Below are 18,269 nucleotides of genomic sequence, written 5' to 3' on the forward strand. Positions count from 1 at the left end.
GGAAGGCTGCACTCAGGGGCGGAGGGTGGGCTGAGGTCTGTGGCGACCTTCCGAGCTGCAGTTCTGCTCCAGATTGGGACTTTGTGGAGATCCAGCCTTATGTCACTGATGGGGGACGGCTGGGTCACGCATATGTTGGTGTTTCCTCGTTAAAATGGGAGAATCCGGGATGAATCCACGGTATTTGGTGTCTGTGCTGAGGCACAGCCGAGGCGCCGTTGGCAGAGACGTGTCACTGGTCAGGACTGTCCTGTGGGGTCCCTGGGCCATGGGCCCCTGCGGCTCTTGGGACTTGTGTGCGTGGGACCGTCACTTCCTACCCCAGCAAAGGACACTGGCAGTCATGAGTGGCACCGCATCCCCCCCCCCCCGAATTTCTGGTTGGGGAGGAATTGGGAAGAAGGGTGCCAGGTGGGCACAGAGAGCTTGGTGACTGGTGTGGTGTTCTCGGGGTCAGGGCCAGACCTGGCTTCTGCTCTGTGGACACACTTTACACAGTGCCATGCCCATGAGCACAGAGCTGGGAAACTGGGCAGCTTGCCGCGTCCCCAGCTTTGCTGGCCAAGGCCCGTGTCGCTTAGGGTACCTCTTGCGCTTGGCCACGGGGCTACCCTCCCCACCCCGGAACCCCAGAAACTCAGGAACATCTCCCCCTAGAAAAGGTGGGGTCCGCAGTATGAGGGAAGAAAAGGAACGTGTGAACCGAGGGCTGTGTCCCACAGGAATGGACGTCTGTCCTGTGGTCTGGGGAGTGTGTGCTCCTGAGAGCCGGGTGTGGCCAGAGAGCAGCCAACGGGAAAGCCTGGATCGCGGAGGCGGGGGCTGCTGGGCTCCCCCAGGGGGTGGCCGTGTGGCCTGGGGTGAGCATCGAGGCGGGGCTGGGAGGGCGGGGAAGCTCGCGGGACGCGCGGGGTATGTGAGGGGTGACAGGGCATGTGAGGGGTGACGGCCCGCCCAGACAGAGTGTCCGCAGGCTGTGCTGCGGGGGGAGGCCCGCCCCTCCAGCCGCCCGGGGTGGGGATCAGGCCTGGGACCCTGGGCAGCAGCAGGGGTCTCAGCCGGGCATTAATGGGCTCTATCCCTAGTACAGCTGCCGTCCTGTGTTGTTGCCCCTGGATGTAGCGCGGGAGCCTGTGGTCTGGCGGTGTGGACGGAGCCCAGGGTGGCTCCTGAGCACTGGGGGTCCTTCTTCCCACCGTGTGGCTCCGTGGCTCCCCAGTCCCTGTGGGCCACCCCATGTTGCTGAGACACAGTCAGCACACAGCGAGCCTGTATTAAGGTGTGCGGTTTGGGTGAGTGTGGATGCGTGTCTGTGACACCCTCCCCAGTGCGGTCTGAGAGCCCAAGCGTGCCTGCTCCCCTGAGTTCCCTCGCTCACCCCAGCTGCCTCCACGCCAGCAGGCACCACTGACCGCTTCCCCTGCACGTCCACTTGCATTGACTGGACTTCAGCACAGACGGGGTCGTCCTGCTTGTCTCCTGTTCCGCTGGCTCCGTCCACACAGCAGGGCTGCCTGCAGTGTGTCCGAGCTACGGCAGGAGCGGTCCGCCCATGCTGGTGTCGGTGGTACCGGGCCTTGTAGCTGTGCCATGGGGCTGGTCCAAATAAGGCTGCTCAGAATGTCCGTGGACGGGTCCTTGTACGACCGTATGCCTTCTCTCCCCAGGGTACAAATGGGCGTGCACTAGCCGGACCCGACAGTGAGTGGGTTCGGCTTCCTTGGTGCTGCCCAGCGCCCCCCGCGGCGAGTGGGCTCCTGGCTGGCACCTCGTCCACACCGAGTCTGCGCCTCCTTTCGTTTGCAGGCCTTGGAAGGACGCGTGGGCATCTCGGTGTGGTTCTCCTCTCACGGGTGACGCTGGGCATCTTGGCCGGGCCAGCTGTTGTCTCTGCGTCCTCGCTGGTGAGGTGCCCGATCGGCCGGCCGGGACGCTGTTCTCACCGAGCTCTGAGTGTATTTTTTTCTTTAACATTTTTAATTTTGTGAAATCCACTTTACCAGTTTGTTCCTTTATGGGTGATGCTTTTGATGTATCAGAAACCTTCACATAACTGTTTTTCTGTCTTTTACACTTACTTATTTATGCTAAAGATTTTATTTATTTATGTGAGCGTGAGAGAGAGCGCACCCAAGCGTGGGGGGAGGGGCCGGGGGCGACACAGACCCCCCACCGAGCAGGGAGCCGGACGCGGGACTCGATCCCAGGACCCTGGGATCATCCCGGAGCCGAAGGCAGAGGCTTCATCCATGGAGCCCCCCAGGCGCCCCTGGGTTCTGTGTTCTGATCCGTGACCCGCTCTGAGTTCGTGTTTGTTGGTGTGAGGGTTCGCTACAGCCCGTATCCGCATGTGGTTGTCCAGACACTGTCTTCTGTCTGCTCGGTTGCCTTCGTGTGTTTATCGAAGATCAGCGTCTGATTCCTGCGTCCCTGGTCAGGACCACACTGTCTTGGTGAGAAGTCTTGCAATCAGGTGTTGTTAGTCTTCCAACTTTGTTCTGGATTCTGTGCGTTTCGGTAGAATTTTAGAATCAGTCTGTCAATTTCTACAAAAAACATGCTAGGATTTGGGGATTATTTTGAATCTCAGATTAATCTGGGGGAAACTGACATCTGGCAGTAATGCAGAAGGTGTTCACACAGCAGCCTTAGAAGGGCCCGTGTGCGCAGCTGGCCCGGGGCTGGCGTCCGGATTTCCAGGAGACTTTGCCTCCGTCCCAGCCCTGGGGGAGGGGCTCTTTGTGCCTGGACTTGGGTATGACGGGGGATGTGCTGGACACTTGCTTTCTTTCTGGAAGTGGGATTGTGAGACACGCCAGGCAGGGCGTCTGCAGAAAAGACTCCAGGAGCTTCCTCGGTGGAGCCTGACTCCCGTTGTCAGTAGTTTGTTGCTGGAGGAGTTACGCTCCTCCTGTGTCAGTCCTTCTAGAAAGATCACAGGACCCGGGGCTGGTCTGGGAACCCGCACAGAGCACCGAGGCTTCCGGCCCACGAGCGCCAAGTGTCTGAATTTCACTGTGTGCTGCTCTCACACGTCTCACTGATCCCTGAGTGACTCACACTCGGTGGTGTCCTAGACGGTTTTGCTCTTTAAATTCTACTTTCTCATTGCTCACTGCTCGTACGTAGAGACCCTGTTGGTTGTTGTGTGCCGAGCGTACCGTCTGCGACCTTGCTGAGCTCAGGGGTTCTAGTGGGTTCCTTCCGTGTCTGTGAAGTGCAGTCATGATCGCGTCACCAGCGAGGAGAGGTGAGGCTCCCTCTTCCTTCCCGGGCAGACGTGTCTCATGTCTCCTGCTTCGTCGCCATGAACTCTGGGGGGTGTCGAGCAGCGCTGGGGAGCCCTCCTGTCCCGTTCCTGGTCTCAGGCTTCCCCGTCTCAGGGTATCCGCACGAGCGTGGGGTTAGCCGCAGGGTTTTTGTGTGTTTTGTCCTCAGGTCGCAGAAGTTCCCTTTATTCCTCCATTGCTCATCAGGACTGTGTGTGGAGTCGGTCAGATGCTTTTCGTTCACCTGTTGAGATGAGCGTATGTTTTCCTGTTTTAGTTTAATAAGACGTAGTGCATCGTGTGATTGGTTCCTGGGCAGTCCCGCCGCCCTGCGCTCCGGGATGAGCCTGCTCTGGCGCGAGGGGCTAACCCTTCTGTGTGCGGGTTTTTTTGCCGCAGCCTCTTCCGAGTTCTTACGTCTGCGTTCACGAAAGCTGTTGGTCTGTGGTTCGCTTACGATGCCTTAATCTGGGGTTGGTGTCGGAGCGATGCCGGCGCCGTGGAGTGAGCTGGGAGTTGCTCCGTACTTCTCGGTTTACTCGAGCTTGTGAGGTCCCTCGGGGAAGCCGTCTGTGCCCGGAGTTATCTTTGTGGGAAGTTTTTTTTTTTTTAAGATTTTATTTATTTATTTGACAGACCGAGATCACAAGTAGGCAGAGAGGCAGGCAGAGAGAGAGAGGGAAGCAGGCTCCCTGCTCAGGGACCTGAGACCATGACCTGAGCCAAAGACAGAGGCTTAACCCTCTGAGCCACCCAGGCGCCCCGTTTGTGGGAAGTTTTTAATTCACACTCAGCTTCCTGATGGGGATTGGTTACTTGTCTTATTCATTTCCTCTTGACTCCTTTACAGCTTCTCGTTTATCCTGCCTGGAGATGGTGGGTCTTGTTTTGGTTTCACTGGTTTTCTCTTTTTTCCCGTTTTCTGGGTATTGGTTTCTGTTATTCTTACTTCCTTTTATCTGTTCACTTTGGGTTTAAAGATCGATTGACTTGTTTCTGGAGGGAGCGTGAGCGGCAGGGGCAGCGGAGAGGGAGAGACTTCCAAGCAGGCTCCCCGCCGAGCACAGAGCCCGACGTGGGGCTCGATCCCACGACCCCAAGCTCACAGCCTGAGCGGAAACCAAGAGCTGGACGCCCCGCCGGTGGAGCCGCCCGGCGCCCGTTGCCGGTGGCTGTGACCTGTTCCTCGCCTGCCCTCCTGCACCCTGGCTCTGGCACAGGCACCGCGGCCGAGCGGGCGGCCAGGGGCTCTAGCAGCGGCGCGGTGGACTTGTTGCCTCGTGTTCGCTACACTCAAGGCAAAATACTTTCTAATTTTCTTTGCTGACTTTAGATCCTCTTTTGCCGTATCCATGCATGGGCAGTGGCTTGAGGCTTACCGTGGTCATCTTTCCCTCCGTCTGCCCTGGGGGGACGCCCGGGCGCTGCGCGTGCTGCCGAGAGCCCGGCCCGCGGCGGGGTCCGCGTGCCCCGTCTCTGCCGTCCGTCCCTGGGCGGCTGTCCTTTGCGTGTGCTGAACCCCTGCTCTTTTGTTCTTATTTTTGTTCGAGTCACTAAAGAGAATGAGATTATGAGAAAAGTATCGTATACATCTACCCACTTGGTTGCCGCGTCCTTGCCGGAGATGTCAGATCCGGATTTCCATCCGGTGCCGCTGCCCTTCTCCGTAAGGTTTCTGGCGCCACGGCTCTCTGGTGATGGAGTTTTGAAGCTTTTAAATGTAAAAAAGTCTTTATCGCCCACCTTCATGTTGGAAGACATTTCCGTGAGGTCTGGCAGTCTAAGCGGATGCGTTTTTCTCTGTCGGCGCCCGTGAGCTCTCGCCGCCTGGGCTGCGCCGGACGAGCGACCCGAGGGCGCGCTCCCCGTTCCTCCGCGTGTGCGCGGTCCTGGCTGCCGCCGTGGTTCCCGTGTTACTACTCGTGTTGAGATGTCGTTACGATGACACGGTTTTCCTCAGGTTTCTTGTGCTGCTTCGGTTTATGACTCACAGTGTCCATAAAATTTTGGAAAATTTTGGCCCTACTTTTCTTCAACAATCTTGGCTCCTTTTTTCTGCCCTCCCCCACCCCAAAATTCAGGGACTCCACACCGCACAGCTATGCTCCCTGAAGTCACCCACAGCTGACTAATGCTCTGCTAAAAAATGCTCTTTTCTGTCATATTTTGCAGCTTCTCTTCCTTTGTCTTCTGGTTTCCCAGTCTTTGCTTCTTTGTGTCATCTGACGTGAACCCGTCCGTATATTTTTCATTTCAGATCCCAGATGGCTTTTGGGAGGGGTTGGTCTTAAAAACTGTGGGTATTTGGTGTGTACGTATGTTATATAAATACAGAATTTCCTGTCTCTGACCTTGTGAGCATGCGGAACAGAGTCATAACGGCGGTTTTGATCGCCTTGTCAGCTAAATGCCAACGTGCACTTCGGCGGTGCGTGTCTTTGCAGTCGGCCGATCTGTCGCTGCGTCGTGGGTCACGTTTCCTTTCCGCTGGCTGCTCCGCTGTGGCTGTCCGACCGCCCCTGTCGCTGGGGCGTCTTCAGTTTCCACAGGTGCGTGAGCTTTGTTCTGGGGGTGCACTGAAGGAGCTTGGAAACAGTTTGATCTTTTTAGGTCTTGCTTTTCTGATGAGTCGGCTGGGACCAGAGCGCTGCCCAGTCCGGACTGGTGACTCCCACAGCCCAGAGAATCGGGAGGCTGCCCTTCTGGTGGGCAGGGGCACTCCTGGCCCTTTGTGGATGGGCGCTGGGCACGGTGAGCGCTTACCCGCCCGGTGGTTCTTTCCCTGGGCTTGCGGTCGGTGCTCCGCCAAGGGCCTGGGCAGGACGCTCTGCAGACCTCCCGCGTTCTCCGTGCTGTCCTGCTTCCTGGAGTTTGGTCCTGCCGACTCCAGCTGCCTCGTTTCCTGGACGCAGCTCCGGGTTTCTGTGGGCCCAGCCTGGGTCCCCGGAAACTCGCTCTAGCCCGACCTGCGGCAGTCAGTTCTGGGTTCCCTTTGCCTGTTTCCCATCTGCCAGAGGTCACGGTCCTTTCCTGCCTCGTGACCTGCAGACGTACATGCTGCCCATTGCTCAGGCGTGTGGGGGAGGAAGGCTGGTCTCTGCGGCGGCGGGAAGGGGGGTGGAAGCTCAGTTTTCCCGTTCGGGGCCTCCGTACGCCCCTCACCTCCCGTGGCTGCTGCGTGTGAAGGCGCCTCCCCCCGGGTCTTCCTCCCCCACAGCCCAGACCTCACCAGCCTGGACGGACGCCTCAGCCCTCTCCCGGCCGCAGCAGCAATGGCGACGGACCGCGCCTTCTGCTTCCTTCGCTCTGGATTCGAATCGCTGCGCCTGGAGGCACGGGGACTCCGCGTCCCCTTCCGTTCTGTCCTGGGCTTGTGGCCCTGCACGAACGCCCGCCAGGTCCATCCGTGTTTTCGCACGGTGCAGAATCTTCCGTTTCACGGCGGACTAATGCTCCGTCGACGTGTGGGCCACGGTTTGCGTCTCCGTCCACCTGCTGACAGACAGCAAGTGGCTTCTGGGTCCCGCTCCCAGGAGCCCCGCCGCTGGGACCCCGGGTGCAGCTGTCCCCGAGCCCCTGGCCCCGCTCTCCGGGCGCACACCCGGAAGGAGAGTCGCGGCTCCTGCGGTGATGCCTTGTTCGCCGCTGCCAGGACGCCCTCTGCGCTTTCCGGGAGGGCCTCCGCGCCCCACCAGCAGCCGCGAGGGCCCCGTGTCGCCGCGTCCTCGCCCCCGCCGACTTCTGTTGCTGGAAGGGCCGTGAAGCGGCGGCGCACTTGGTTTTGACTTGCGCTTCTCCAACGACGAGCGGCCCTGGGGACCACTTCATGCGTTGCCGCCGGCCCTCGCGGAGACACGCCCTCCGCCCTCTGAAAATGGGCTGGCTGGTCCCCGAGCTGTGCGCCTTCTGTATATTCCACAGCCACGAGTTCCCCCTGGACCTGGGATCCGCAGCGACCTCCTCCCGTTCCCTGGGTTGCATTTCACTGTTGATTATGTCTTTTGAAACACAGATTTTTTAAAAAGATCAATTTTCTCAGCTCCATTGAGATATTATTGACATATAACCCTTTAGATTTAAGACCCGCAGTGTGATGTTTTAATACACAGATATTGTGAACTAAGTGCATGGTAAGATTAAGTAATACTTCCACACCTTCACACAATTACTTTATTTTTATTATATTATTTTTAAGATGTATTCTCTCAACACATTTGAAAATCTTTTTAATTTTAATTTTAATTTTTAAAAAATATTTTGTGTATTTATTTGACGCCGAGAGCGTACAAGCAGACGGAGGCAGAGGGAGAGGGAGAAGCAGGCCCCGTGCTGAGCCGGGAGCCCGACGCGGGGCTCGATCCCAGGACCCGGGGTCATGACCTGAGCTGAAGGCAGTTAGTTGCTTAACCTACTGAGCCTCCCCAGGCACCGTTTTTTTTTTTTAAGTTTTTTTAAAAACTCTGTACCCAGCGCGGGGCTTGAACACGTGACCCCAGGATCAGGAGTCGCGCGCTCCACGAGCCGAGCCAGCCGCGCTCGGGCGTTACTTACAGTTGCGTTCTGTACATCAGGCCCCGGACTGGAGGTGTGTACCCTGGGACTGACCTCTCCCCAGCCCAGTCCTGGCAGCCACCGTTCTGCTCTCCGTTTCTCTGAGTTGGGCATTTTGGATTCCGCGTCTGAGGGAGTACAGGGCGTGTCCTTCTCTGATGGGTTTTACTCACATGACGTCCTCAGCTTCTGTCTGTGTTGTCACTAGAGGCAAGACCCCCCCCCCCCGCCTTTTTAATGGCTGAACCGTTATCTCTCGACGGTCACTCGGGTTGTTGGCTGCTGTGCGTGAAGCCGCAGTGGGCGTGGGGCCCGGATACCTCTCCCGGATGCCGCCTGCCTTCCCTCAGGCTCTGTTCCAGAGGGGGCCGCCCGGGGGCTGCCAGAGCACGGGGTAGCCCCGCTTTTGACTTCCTGAGGAGCCTCTGTACCGTCCCCGCGGCGGCCACACCAGCCCGCCTTCCCACCAGCGGCGCGCGGCCCCTTCTCCGCCTGCTCGCCCGCACCTGCTGTCCCTCGTCTTCCCGCGTCTCGCCTTCCGGCAGCTGCGGCGCGGTCTCGTCGGGGTTCCGATGTGCACTTCCCTGGCGCCGAGGGACTTGAGCATCTGTCTGAGCGTTCGTCGGCCATCGGAGTGTCTACTTGGGAAAAGACCTAATCTGCTAATCTAGTCAGTCCCGGGACCGTTTTTTAACTGGATTGGCTTTTTAAACTTTCTCCCCTTTGTGCTGAATGGGTTTCATATATGATCTGGTATAACCCCAGTAAGACTGACAGTTCGCACATATTTTCTCCCACTCAGTAGGTCTCCTTTTCGTTTTGCTGGTTGGTTCGTTGGTTGTCTGTTTTGATGTGGTTCCACTCATTCTTGCTTTTATTCCTTGCACTTTTTTTTTTTAAGATTTTATTTATTCATTTGATAGAGACGCAGTGAGAGAGGGATCACAAGCAGAGAGAGGAGGAAGCAGGCTCCTTGCTGAGCAGGGAGCCCGATGCGGGGCTCGATCCCAGGACCCTGGGATCATGACCTGAGCCAAAGGCAGAGGCTTAACGACGGAGCCCCCCAGGCGCCCCATTCCTTGCACTTTTGATGTCATATCCAAAAAATTGTTGCCAAGATCAATAATGTCAAAGAGCTTTTTTCTTAGAAACACCAAAGTCTCAAATTTTGATATCACCCTATTTATTTTGGCTTTTGCTGTCATACCGGAGAGACCATTGAAGACCCGACACCCTGAAGCTTTCTGTATTTTCTTCTCAGAGTTTGGTTTCTCATGTTTAGGGCTTTGATCCATTTTGAGTTAATTTTTGTATATGCGAAGGTAAGGGTCTAGTTTCAGTCTTTTCCCAGAAGCTTTTGGTAGGATTTTCTGTTAGTTCTTTGTTAACTGACGTGCTCCTGGGGAACCTGACAGAGGAGGCTCCGGACAGACTGAGCTCAGGCCTTGTTGGCTCCGCTCCGGCCCCGAACCGTCTCCCGCCGTCCTTAGCTCATCCCGGTCCGGGCCCCCGTCCTCGGCTCTGAACGTGCTCCCTGCACTCCCCGGCACAAGGGCAGGAGCCCCCCAGGTCTGAGGTGTCCTTGCTGCACCGTCTTGGGATTCCCTGTTTTCTGTAGGGGATGCCTCAGTGTCGGCTCCCAGCCCCGGGTCCCAGGCCACCCCTACCGGGCAGCCGGGCTTTGCTCAGGAGGTAGAGCCGCTCCCGCTGCGCCCTGCTCTGGGACGTGTCGTCACACCTGCACACTGTGTCCCCCTCCTCTGGCCTCCTGCCCACACACCACCTGCTTTCTAGCTCAGACCTGGGGTGGTGTTCTTGTACAGAGTGAGTGGGTGGAGCTGGGAGGGAGGGCCTGGGGCGGGGAGGACAGGCTCCTGTACGCGGGCTGGACATTCCCGTCAGGGTACTTCCCGGCCCCTGGGTGGCCAGCCCCCTAGCCCGCACCCTTGCCCACGCCCAGACCCTGCCAGTGAGGGCCAGGCCAGTCCTGGGGCACATCGTGCCCCCCCATGTTCTCTCTGTGTGTGTCTCCATTTTCCTGACCTTCCCTGAAGCCACCTCTGTCCCCAGGGCCTCCCGTGTTTATCTGCCAAAGCCCAGGAACTTCTTGTGGTTTGCTGATGGGGAGTGCCTGTGAGTTTGGTTTCTGCAGGATGCATCCGTGGAGCAGACGACATTCCCTCAGTGATGTGTGCAGTGATGTCACGCACGTAGCTTTGCTGGGCGCTTACAGGCTGGGCACTCTGTAGGGTTCAGAAGATTAACCGCTGAAAGAGCCCTAGGAGGGAGATTGTTATTCCTCTTTTACGTCTGAAGAACTGAGACGCGTGGTTAGCAGTGCAGTCGTGGAGGGAAGGGGCAAGCATTTCACCCAGGAAGAGCGTTCGGAGGCTCCAGTAGGGTCCCTGCCCATGTCATCAGCGGATTGAAGGATTCTAGCGTCTTTACGTTGAATTCGTATCCGTATCACGGCTCCCTCCCCAGTGCTCCTCACCACGGCCTTGGCCGAGAGCTTATGGAGCCCCACAGCCTGCATCTGTCTTCTGTACACGGGCCTCGACCTCACTCAGTCCGCGTCCTGTCCTCATGCTGACCATGACCCGGAGGCCTAGTTGACATTTCTTTCTCCCTCTGGCCCTAGACTTTGACCCTCACCACTTCTGGCACTGGAGCAGCTTTGGGGACTACGTGCAGTGTGTCCTGGCCTTCACGGGAGTGGCGGGCTACGTCACATACCTGTCCATGGACTCGGCCCTGTTTGTGGAGACCCTGGGCTTCCTGGCTGTGCTGACTGAGGCCATGCTGGGGGTCCCACAGCTCTACCGCAACTACCGCCACCAGTCCACCGAGGGAATGAGGTAAGTGGACCGGAGTCGCTCTCACCACATCTGTTGGTACCAGTGTGCCCGCGTGTTTGGTAAAAACCAAATGTGTACAGACTTGGCTGCTGTGTTTTAAGTTGTATCTGTGAGACGCCAGGTAGAGAGCAGACATCTGGACGCATGAGCAGATGTGTTTGTGCGGAACACGCAAGGGGACACCGCGACCCCCTTGTGAAACAGATGCGTGGTACGGGGTCTCCCGGGTTGAACCTGGAGCCTTGTGGTGGGAGGGCTGAGAAGGGAGGAGGCTCTGCCCGTGGAGCACAGGTGAGCGGAGGTGGCTCTGGTGCCCGGCGGTGGGGGCTGTGTCCCGAGATACACTTTAGGTGGCAGCCGTGTGTCTCCGCAGGGCCCTCCGTGTGTTTAGATGCCCTCCCGGTCACGGGAGGCCCGTGTGGAACGGGTCTTGAAGGCGCTGGGTGGAGCCCTCGCCCAGCCTGTGGAAGTCGCCTGTGGCGCTGGAACCAGATGTCGACGGGAATTCCCGGGGCCCCCGTGGATGGGCTTGCTCTGAAGCTTCGTCGTTCCTGCCGGTGCTTTTCTCGTACTTACTTGCTTCCTGTGATGGGGAGCCTCCTCCCCAGGCGTGAGGACCCCTGCCCAAGGCTCTGTTCGAGGCCCCGTCAAAGCACCTGAAGTAGCACCTGAAGCTCCCATGCTTTTTCCCTGAGGTCCATGCAGCCCAGCCCCTCCCAGGGTGGTCCTGTGTGTGTGAAGGCAGCATCCGCGACCCCACTCCCCTGGGGCCTCCTGTCTGTGCTGCTCTCCCTCGGTCTGCCGGCCGTCTGTCCTGTGATGGCTTACAGCCCCTTCCTTACCCAGTTCTCCCTGGTGGGTCTGTTCGCGCGACGCATGACAGAAGTCTAGTGAGCAGCTTCAAGTCGGAATGTGCAGTGGGAGGCCTGTGCCGGGACTGGGGCAGGGTATCCCCTCCCTGGGGAGCTTTGCTACCTGCAGACTCACTGAGGCCAACCGCCTGGTTTGTGGCCATGGCACATGCTCACAGTGAGGTCATACTGTTCCCGTACCTGCCGCTCCGTAGCCCGCCTGTGTGTGCGGCAGCTCCCGGGCTGCCACCGCTCACTGGCTAGGTCCTGTGGCCACTCTTCGTATGCCCAGCACACACGGGACACCCTGGCAGTTGAATCTGACATTGTCTCAATTTTCCAAGTCCGAGCTGCTGTGATGGGGAAGGACTGTCCGTGGGTCAGAGGTGGGTCGGAGTAGAGGCTGCTGATGCCTCTGGCTAGGGACGATGGCCCATGGATGGGAAGCTGAGTTCACAGACATCTCTGGAAGGCAGAGATTCAAGGCTTTTCTTTTAAGATTTTAGAGAGTGGGGGTGCAGAGGGACAGGAGAATCCCAAGCAGACCCCCACTGAGCACAGAGCCCGGCGTGGGGCTCCATCCCCAACCCTTTGAGCGTGACCTGAACCAAAATCCACAGTTGGACCTCAACGGACCGAGCCACCCGGGTGCCCCAGGATTCAAGCCTCGTAATGTAGGAAATGACGCAACAGCTCAGTCCCCTGAGACCGAGCAGACTGCAGGGCAGTCAGGAAATGACAAAAACAATCCCATTCGTGGTACTATGGAGACTAACCGAGGAGGTAGCAGACTCGTGCAGTGGAAACTAGAGCACTGTTGAAGGAACTTGAAGACATGAGTAGAAGGGAAGACATTCCACATCCACGCCTGGAAGTTTCAGGATTGTTAAAATATCAACACAACCCAAGGCAGCCGCAGGTTTAGTGGAACCCTTTCAAAATCCCAGTGATTTTTTTTTTTTTTTCAGAAATAGAAAAACCTGTCCTGAAATTCACATGGAATATTGAGGGACCTGAAATAGTCAAAACAGTCTCAAAAAGAACAAAACTAGAGGACACACCTTCAGATTTCAAAAATGACTGTGCAGGTGCCATCGAGGCTGCCCTGCGGCGTATAGACAGACCCGTGGGATAGAGCTGGAGCCCAGAAACGACCCCTCCCTGTGTGTTCAGTGGCTTGCAGCAGGGGTGCCAAGACCGTTCAGTGGAGAAGGAGCATTGTTCCCAGCCCGTGGTGCTGCGGAAACGGGACGTCCACGTGCAAGAGAACGAAGTTAGACCCTTACCTGCCACCGTGCATAGAAATACTCAAAAGGGAACAAAGACCTAAATCAACACCTGAAACAATAACATTCTTAGAAGAAAACACGAGAGAAAAGCATCATCGGATGCTTTCGTTGGATTTGGTAGTGATTTCTTGGATGTGACACCAAAGGCACAGGAAGAACCAAAAAGGCAAATTGGACTTATAAACCACGAGTCTCATGCGTCAGGAGGTTGTCCAGGAACAAAATCGCGACCGGCAGAATGGGACGAAATATGCGCAGGGCCTCTGTCCAGTGAGGGGTGACATTAAGTCTACAGAAAGAGCTTCTAAAACTCAATGACAAAAAATCCAAACAACCCAATTAAGAAACAAACAAAGACCGGAAAAATGTTTCCAAGGCCGATGTACAAGTGGGCAAGAAGCGCGAGAAAAGGTGCTCAGCGTCGCTGACCCTCAGGGACCTGCAGATCAAACCACACTGAGGCCCCCTCACACCAGGAGCGTGGCTGCTCCCAGAAGAAGAAAAGCAGCAGGCGGTGGTGGCAAGGGGGACAGGAGCCCTTGTGCCCTGGTGCCGGGCAGGAGCCCTGGTGCCACCACTGTGCAGAGCAGTATGGGGTCCTTAAGAAATAAAAAGAAAATCACCAGATGATCCGGTAGTTCTGCTTCTGGGAATCGACCCAGGAGAGCGGACAGCAGGGTCCTGCGCTGCTTGCAGACTCATTCACAGCCGCACCGTTCACGGCAGCTGTAACGCAGAAGCAGCCCCGGTGTCCACGGGTGGATGAAAGGATCAGCAAAAGCGGATAAATAAATCGCAATATGATGATCTATAAGAAACGTCTGTTTGGTCATTCAGACGAGCTCTTCAGAGAGCTTCAGGCCGGTGGAGACGCGCAGATTTGGGGAGAGCGGTGCGCCTGGAGAGGGCATGGGACCTCCGGGCCCTTACCCAGCTTTGTCGCGACCCCATCACCCGTTTCAGGTGTGCAGGTGGGAGGAGTTCGGCGTGCCCACGGAACTGTGCGGCCGCCTTCTCCGTGTCGCGGTAGAGCACTTTCCTCCCCCCACGGAGAAACTTCCTACCTGCTGGCCATCACCCTCCATATGCTCCCAACCTGCCCCACCCCTGGCCCTCGGCGGCCCTGGACCGGCTGTCTCTAGGATGCTGGACGTAAACGGAGCCGTGGGGAAGCGGACCGTGCTCCCAGGCTCCGCCGTGCAGGACGTATCCGCGCTCGGCTCCGGAGGCCGGACCACAGTCTGGTCGTGCGGACGTACCTGCGCCTGTTCGTCCACCGGCAGACATCCAGGTGTCCGGCATCTTCTGGCTGTCACAGGTGATGCTGCCGTGAAGGTCACGTACAAGTTTCCGCTGCACACCTGCTTTCCTTTCTCTGGGAGCAGACCAGGTGGCACTGTTGGGTCGGACGGCGGCTCTGGGTTGAACGGTTTGAGGTGCGGCCATGCTGGGTCCACAGTGGCGCCTGAGGGTTCCGGCCCGGCACCTCACCGATGCCTGTTACTGTGTGGCCTGTCGATTCTAGCCGTCCTCGTGGGTGTCACGTGGGCCCTCCGGTCTCCGTGTGGTTTCGGTTTGCATTTCCCTATGATAATGAGGTTGAACATCTTTTCACGTGCTTTTTGGTCATCTGTGTGTCTTTGGGGAAACTTCTGTTCCAGTCCTCTGCCCGCTTTAAACTCGGTGGTCCGTCTTCATTACTGAGTTGCAGGGTTCCGTATTGCACTGGGCACTACAGCCTTGTCAGGCGTATGATCCGTGATTTTTTTCTCCCATCCGGTGGGTTGTCTTTTCACTTTCCTGATATTTTCCTTTTCAGCACAAAAGACTTTAAATTTGCTGAAGTTAATGAATTTGTGTGTGGGGTGGGGGTGGGGGATGTTGCTCCTGCCTTTGTCATCAGACCCAAGAAACCCCCGTCTGACCCAAGGTCTCAAAAGCCTGTTCTTCTGGGACGTGTTTTGGGTGGATTTTGAATTACAGGAGAGCCTTTGATTCGTGGAAGGGAGAAGGTCTAGGTCTAGGCTGAGGGTGCAGAGAGGGGAGGCCGTAGGAGTCGGCATGCCTGGTTGGGCTCTGGAGGAGGCTGGGCAGGCACAGGAGTGGGGCCATCGCTTCTTGGGCACCAGCTGGGAAGACGCGTTCTGGACTGCAGGACAGAGCAAGGAGGTGGTGAGAGGAATCTTAGGAGAGTTTGGGAGGAAAAATGCAGACGTCAGGAATAAGGTAATAGGAGCCTGGATTAAAATGGTGGAAGAGGGTCAGGCGGGGGGTACAGCCCCATCTCCATCCAGCCCGAGCAGGAAGGCCACAGCTGGGGCCTGGGAGGGGCGGTCGGGGCTTCCTGTGGTGTTGGAGCTCTGGACTGGTTAAGGTTCCTCCATCCCAGGGGCGCCTGGGTGGCTCAGTGGGCTAAAGCCTCTGCCTTCGGCTTAGGTCATGATCTCAGGGTCCCCGCATCGGGCTCTCTGCTCAGCGAGGAACCTGCTTCCCCCTCTCTCTGCCTGCCTCTCTGCCTACTTGTGATCTCTCTCTGTCAAATAAATTTAAAAATCTTAAAAAAAAAAAAAAAAGATTTCTCCATCCTGGTCCCCCTTGGGGTGGGGACTCCAGGACTTCCCTGGCATGTCGTGCACTGATAGCCCAGCTTCTGGGGCTCGTCCCTCCCTCCCACAGTTGTTGTGGGGGATGGGAATTCACAGCTCGTGGGGGCAGGGCGCCTCAGGGTCTTGGGGTAACAGCATGAGCTCCTACATCCCGAGCCGTGCACAGGAACGCTCCTTCCTGACAGCGGACCACCCAGCGTGCTGATCACTTCCTGTGCTTGGCTAGTATTTGATCTGGGGGCCATGCCCCCAACCCTGAGCCCCCCACCAAGGCGGCTGGTGTGGGGCCGCCCGCGGGGCTGTCACATTTGTGACCCTGAGCAGAGGCCACCTGTGCATTCAGGGCCTGGGGGAGGGGCTGTGACCGGGCACTGGGTGGAGGTCCTGGGACTGTCTCCAGGCCTTCATGTGGAGTGCCACCTTGCCTGGAGGGGCCAGCTTCCTGCGAGGCGGCCATTCCAGGGCGGCCGGGAGCACCCTAACCCCAGGAGTGGCCTGGCCCCGAGGAGCTGGAGACACAGGCAGGACCTTTCCAGGCTGGCTCACTCCAGGCCTGGCTGCTCCCGCCCAGGTCCGCTGCGAAGGCTCCAGCCCGGCCCCCTGATAGACCCCGCTGCCAGGCCTAGAACCAGCGCTGGGGCTTGTTAGATTTTATTTGTATTTTGAGGGAGGTGCCTCCATCTCCTGATAAAATGTGGGTGCCTCCGGCAGACCGAGTCTTTCACTGTGAACTCTGTTAGACGGAACTAGACTCCTCTGCTGGGCCCTGTTGCTTCTCTCCTTGTCCTCCCGGCCTTTTGCAGAAACCTTGGCTGCTCTCGGAGCTTCTTGAAATGCTTGCTGTGTGGGTGTGGACTTTCCTTGGAAGAGCGCAGGGGTGAGTGTGGGAGCTGCGAGCAGCCCCTCCCGGGCAGGCGGGCCCCTCCGCAGGGCATTCAGGCGGGCCATCTCAGCCCAGCGGGCCAGGTGCCTGCAGCCCGTAGGGGGGCCCCGGCCAGGTGCCCTGGTTGAGCTGCTTCCCTCCTCTGCTGGTCGCTCTGCTGTGTCCTTCTCTGCGGCCCCCACCAGCGCCGAGCGTGTCGGTAGCCCCGTTCCTGCCCGTGCTCCCCGCTGTCCAGCCCCCGGGGGGCCCTTTGCCTCATGCCGAGTTCCCCCGCTGCTGCCCCAGACCAGGCGGTCCGGGCCGAGCTGGAGGCACAGCCTTGGCAAGTGCAGGGTTTTTGGTCACCGCAGGCAGCGGATCCTGGGTGGGACATCACAGCAACAATCGCTGTCCCTCTGCCCCGTCCGGGGCAGACCAGGCCAGTTATCCCCAGGGGCCAGTCTGGGGTGGCCAGTGGTGGAACGCATATGTTGTTCAGGGCCGCAGGGGGCAAGCCCAACTCTCCCCTCGAGGGGCACAGAGAGCCTGGACAGGAGGTGCCCAGCAGCTGGGGGGACTCGGCCGGGCAGCAGGAGGAAACCCTGGGAACGACGGACATGGGTGGTGCTGGTCTCCCTTTGGACCCGCCAGCCTGGAGCTCAGCACTGTGCCCGGGGCCAAGCAGGACGGGCTCCCAGTGCAGCCCCCGCCGCTCCGTGTGTGGGGACGCGTGAGCTCCGGCCGCGGCTGTCAGTGTTCTGGCCTTGCCCTTCCTCCGCAGACCCTAGGCAGGCCCCAGGCCCGGAGTCGCCGCCTTCAGAGCTGGTGGCGGCCACAGGAGCTGAACGCATGGCAGCCCACATGCCGCTGGACGGTGACCGTGCCTGTTGCAGCAGAACCCGACGTTCCCACGGGGTTTGACGGGACGCGGAGTCTCGTCATGTGGCACTGACCGTGCCCAGGACACACAGCGGAGAGACATCAGCACCGGCTCCGCAGCTCAGAGGAGGAGCCGGCCAGCTGACGACGCACCACCAGCGAGGGCACCCGGGCCTGGGAACGGTCCCTGGAAACTGGTCCAGGGAGGAAAGGAAACACGCTCGAAGTGAATGGAAATCGGGACAACTCAGCGGAGACGTGGAAGCTATAAAATTAAAAGAACCAAACAGAACATTTTAAATTAAAAAACACAGTAAGCCAGATAAAAATATACTTCGTGAGTTCAGTAGTGGAAAGCAGATGGCCGGGGAATGAGCCCGTGAACTTGAAGACGGATCAATAAAAATACGTTCTCAACAGCAGAGGAAAACCAGAATAGCTTCAGGGAAAGTACGAGAAAATCTAACATTGATGGCGTCGGAGTCTGGAGGAGAGCAGGGGTGTGGAGCAGACGAAACACTGACAGAATGTCTGAAAACTTCCCAGCTTTGATGTCAGATAAACTTACCCATTCGAGAAGTTCCTCAGTTCCCAAACACGGACCCCGTCACGGTCTGCTAAAAGCCGAAGTCGGATGTTGAAAGCAACTAGGAAAAGAGGGTCTGTCGTACACGGTGTGGATTTTTAAGACGCAGAGTTACCAGCTCCCTCACAACAGTCTTAGAATGCCGTGTGAGCCAGAATCACAGGCCAAAGGGGACACATCTGGGGGCCTTTCCGGTCGTGGAGCGCCCGTCCACGGAGAGGCTGCACGGGGCCCGCCAGGCTGCGGGCCGTCTTCCCCGTGACCATCCCGCGAAGCCTCAGGCAGCCTGTGTGCGGCAGGTCGGGAGGCCTCCCCGTCCCCGTCTGCGCTCTGTACGGCCGCGGCAGAGTGGGGGACGCAGGGCTACGTCCTCAGGCGGGGAGTTCCAGACACGGGGGTCCTCACCCTGGTTTTCGGAGTGAGAACGAGCCTGGGGCTCAGAGGACTGTGTCCATCTGCAAGCTCAGTGCCTGGATGCGTGGCCCTTGGTCTGGTGCTGGCGGCTCTGGCAGCAGACG

At 58.1% G+C, this 18,269-nt stretch overlaps 1 protein-coding gene across 5 annotated transcripts in view; it reads left to right on the forward strand.

The window, feature by feature from the left end:
• SLC66A2 (solute carrier family 66 member 2) overlaps positions 1-18,269 on the forward strand; it is a 47,944-nt gene that overhangs the window by 26,967 nt on the left and 2,708 nt on the right. For 2 of the 5 annotated variants that reach the window (XM_082699993.1, XM_082699996.1), the window contains one exon: positions 10,462-10,678. In XM_082699993.1, coding sequence (XP_082556119.1) covers positions 10,462-10,678 — 217 coding nt within the window. Of the gene's footprint in view, positions 1-1,806; positions 1,956-5,713; positions 5,819-6,486; positions 7,350-10,461; positions 10,679-18,269 lie in introns of those variants that run through there. The other 3 variants (XR_014303009.1, XM_082699994.1, XM_082699995.1) reach the window with 3 other exon arrangements.

The sequence above is a fragment of the Mustela nivalis genome (assembly GCF_964662115.1).
Source record: "Mustela nivalis genome assembly, chromosome: 14".
Classification (NCBI taxonomy): Eukaryota; Metazoa; Chordata; class Mammalia; order Carnivora; family Mustelidae; genus Mustela; species Mustela nivalis.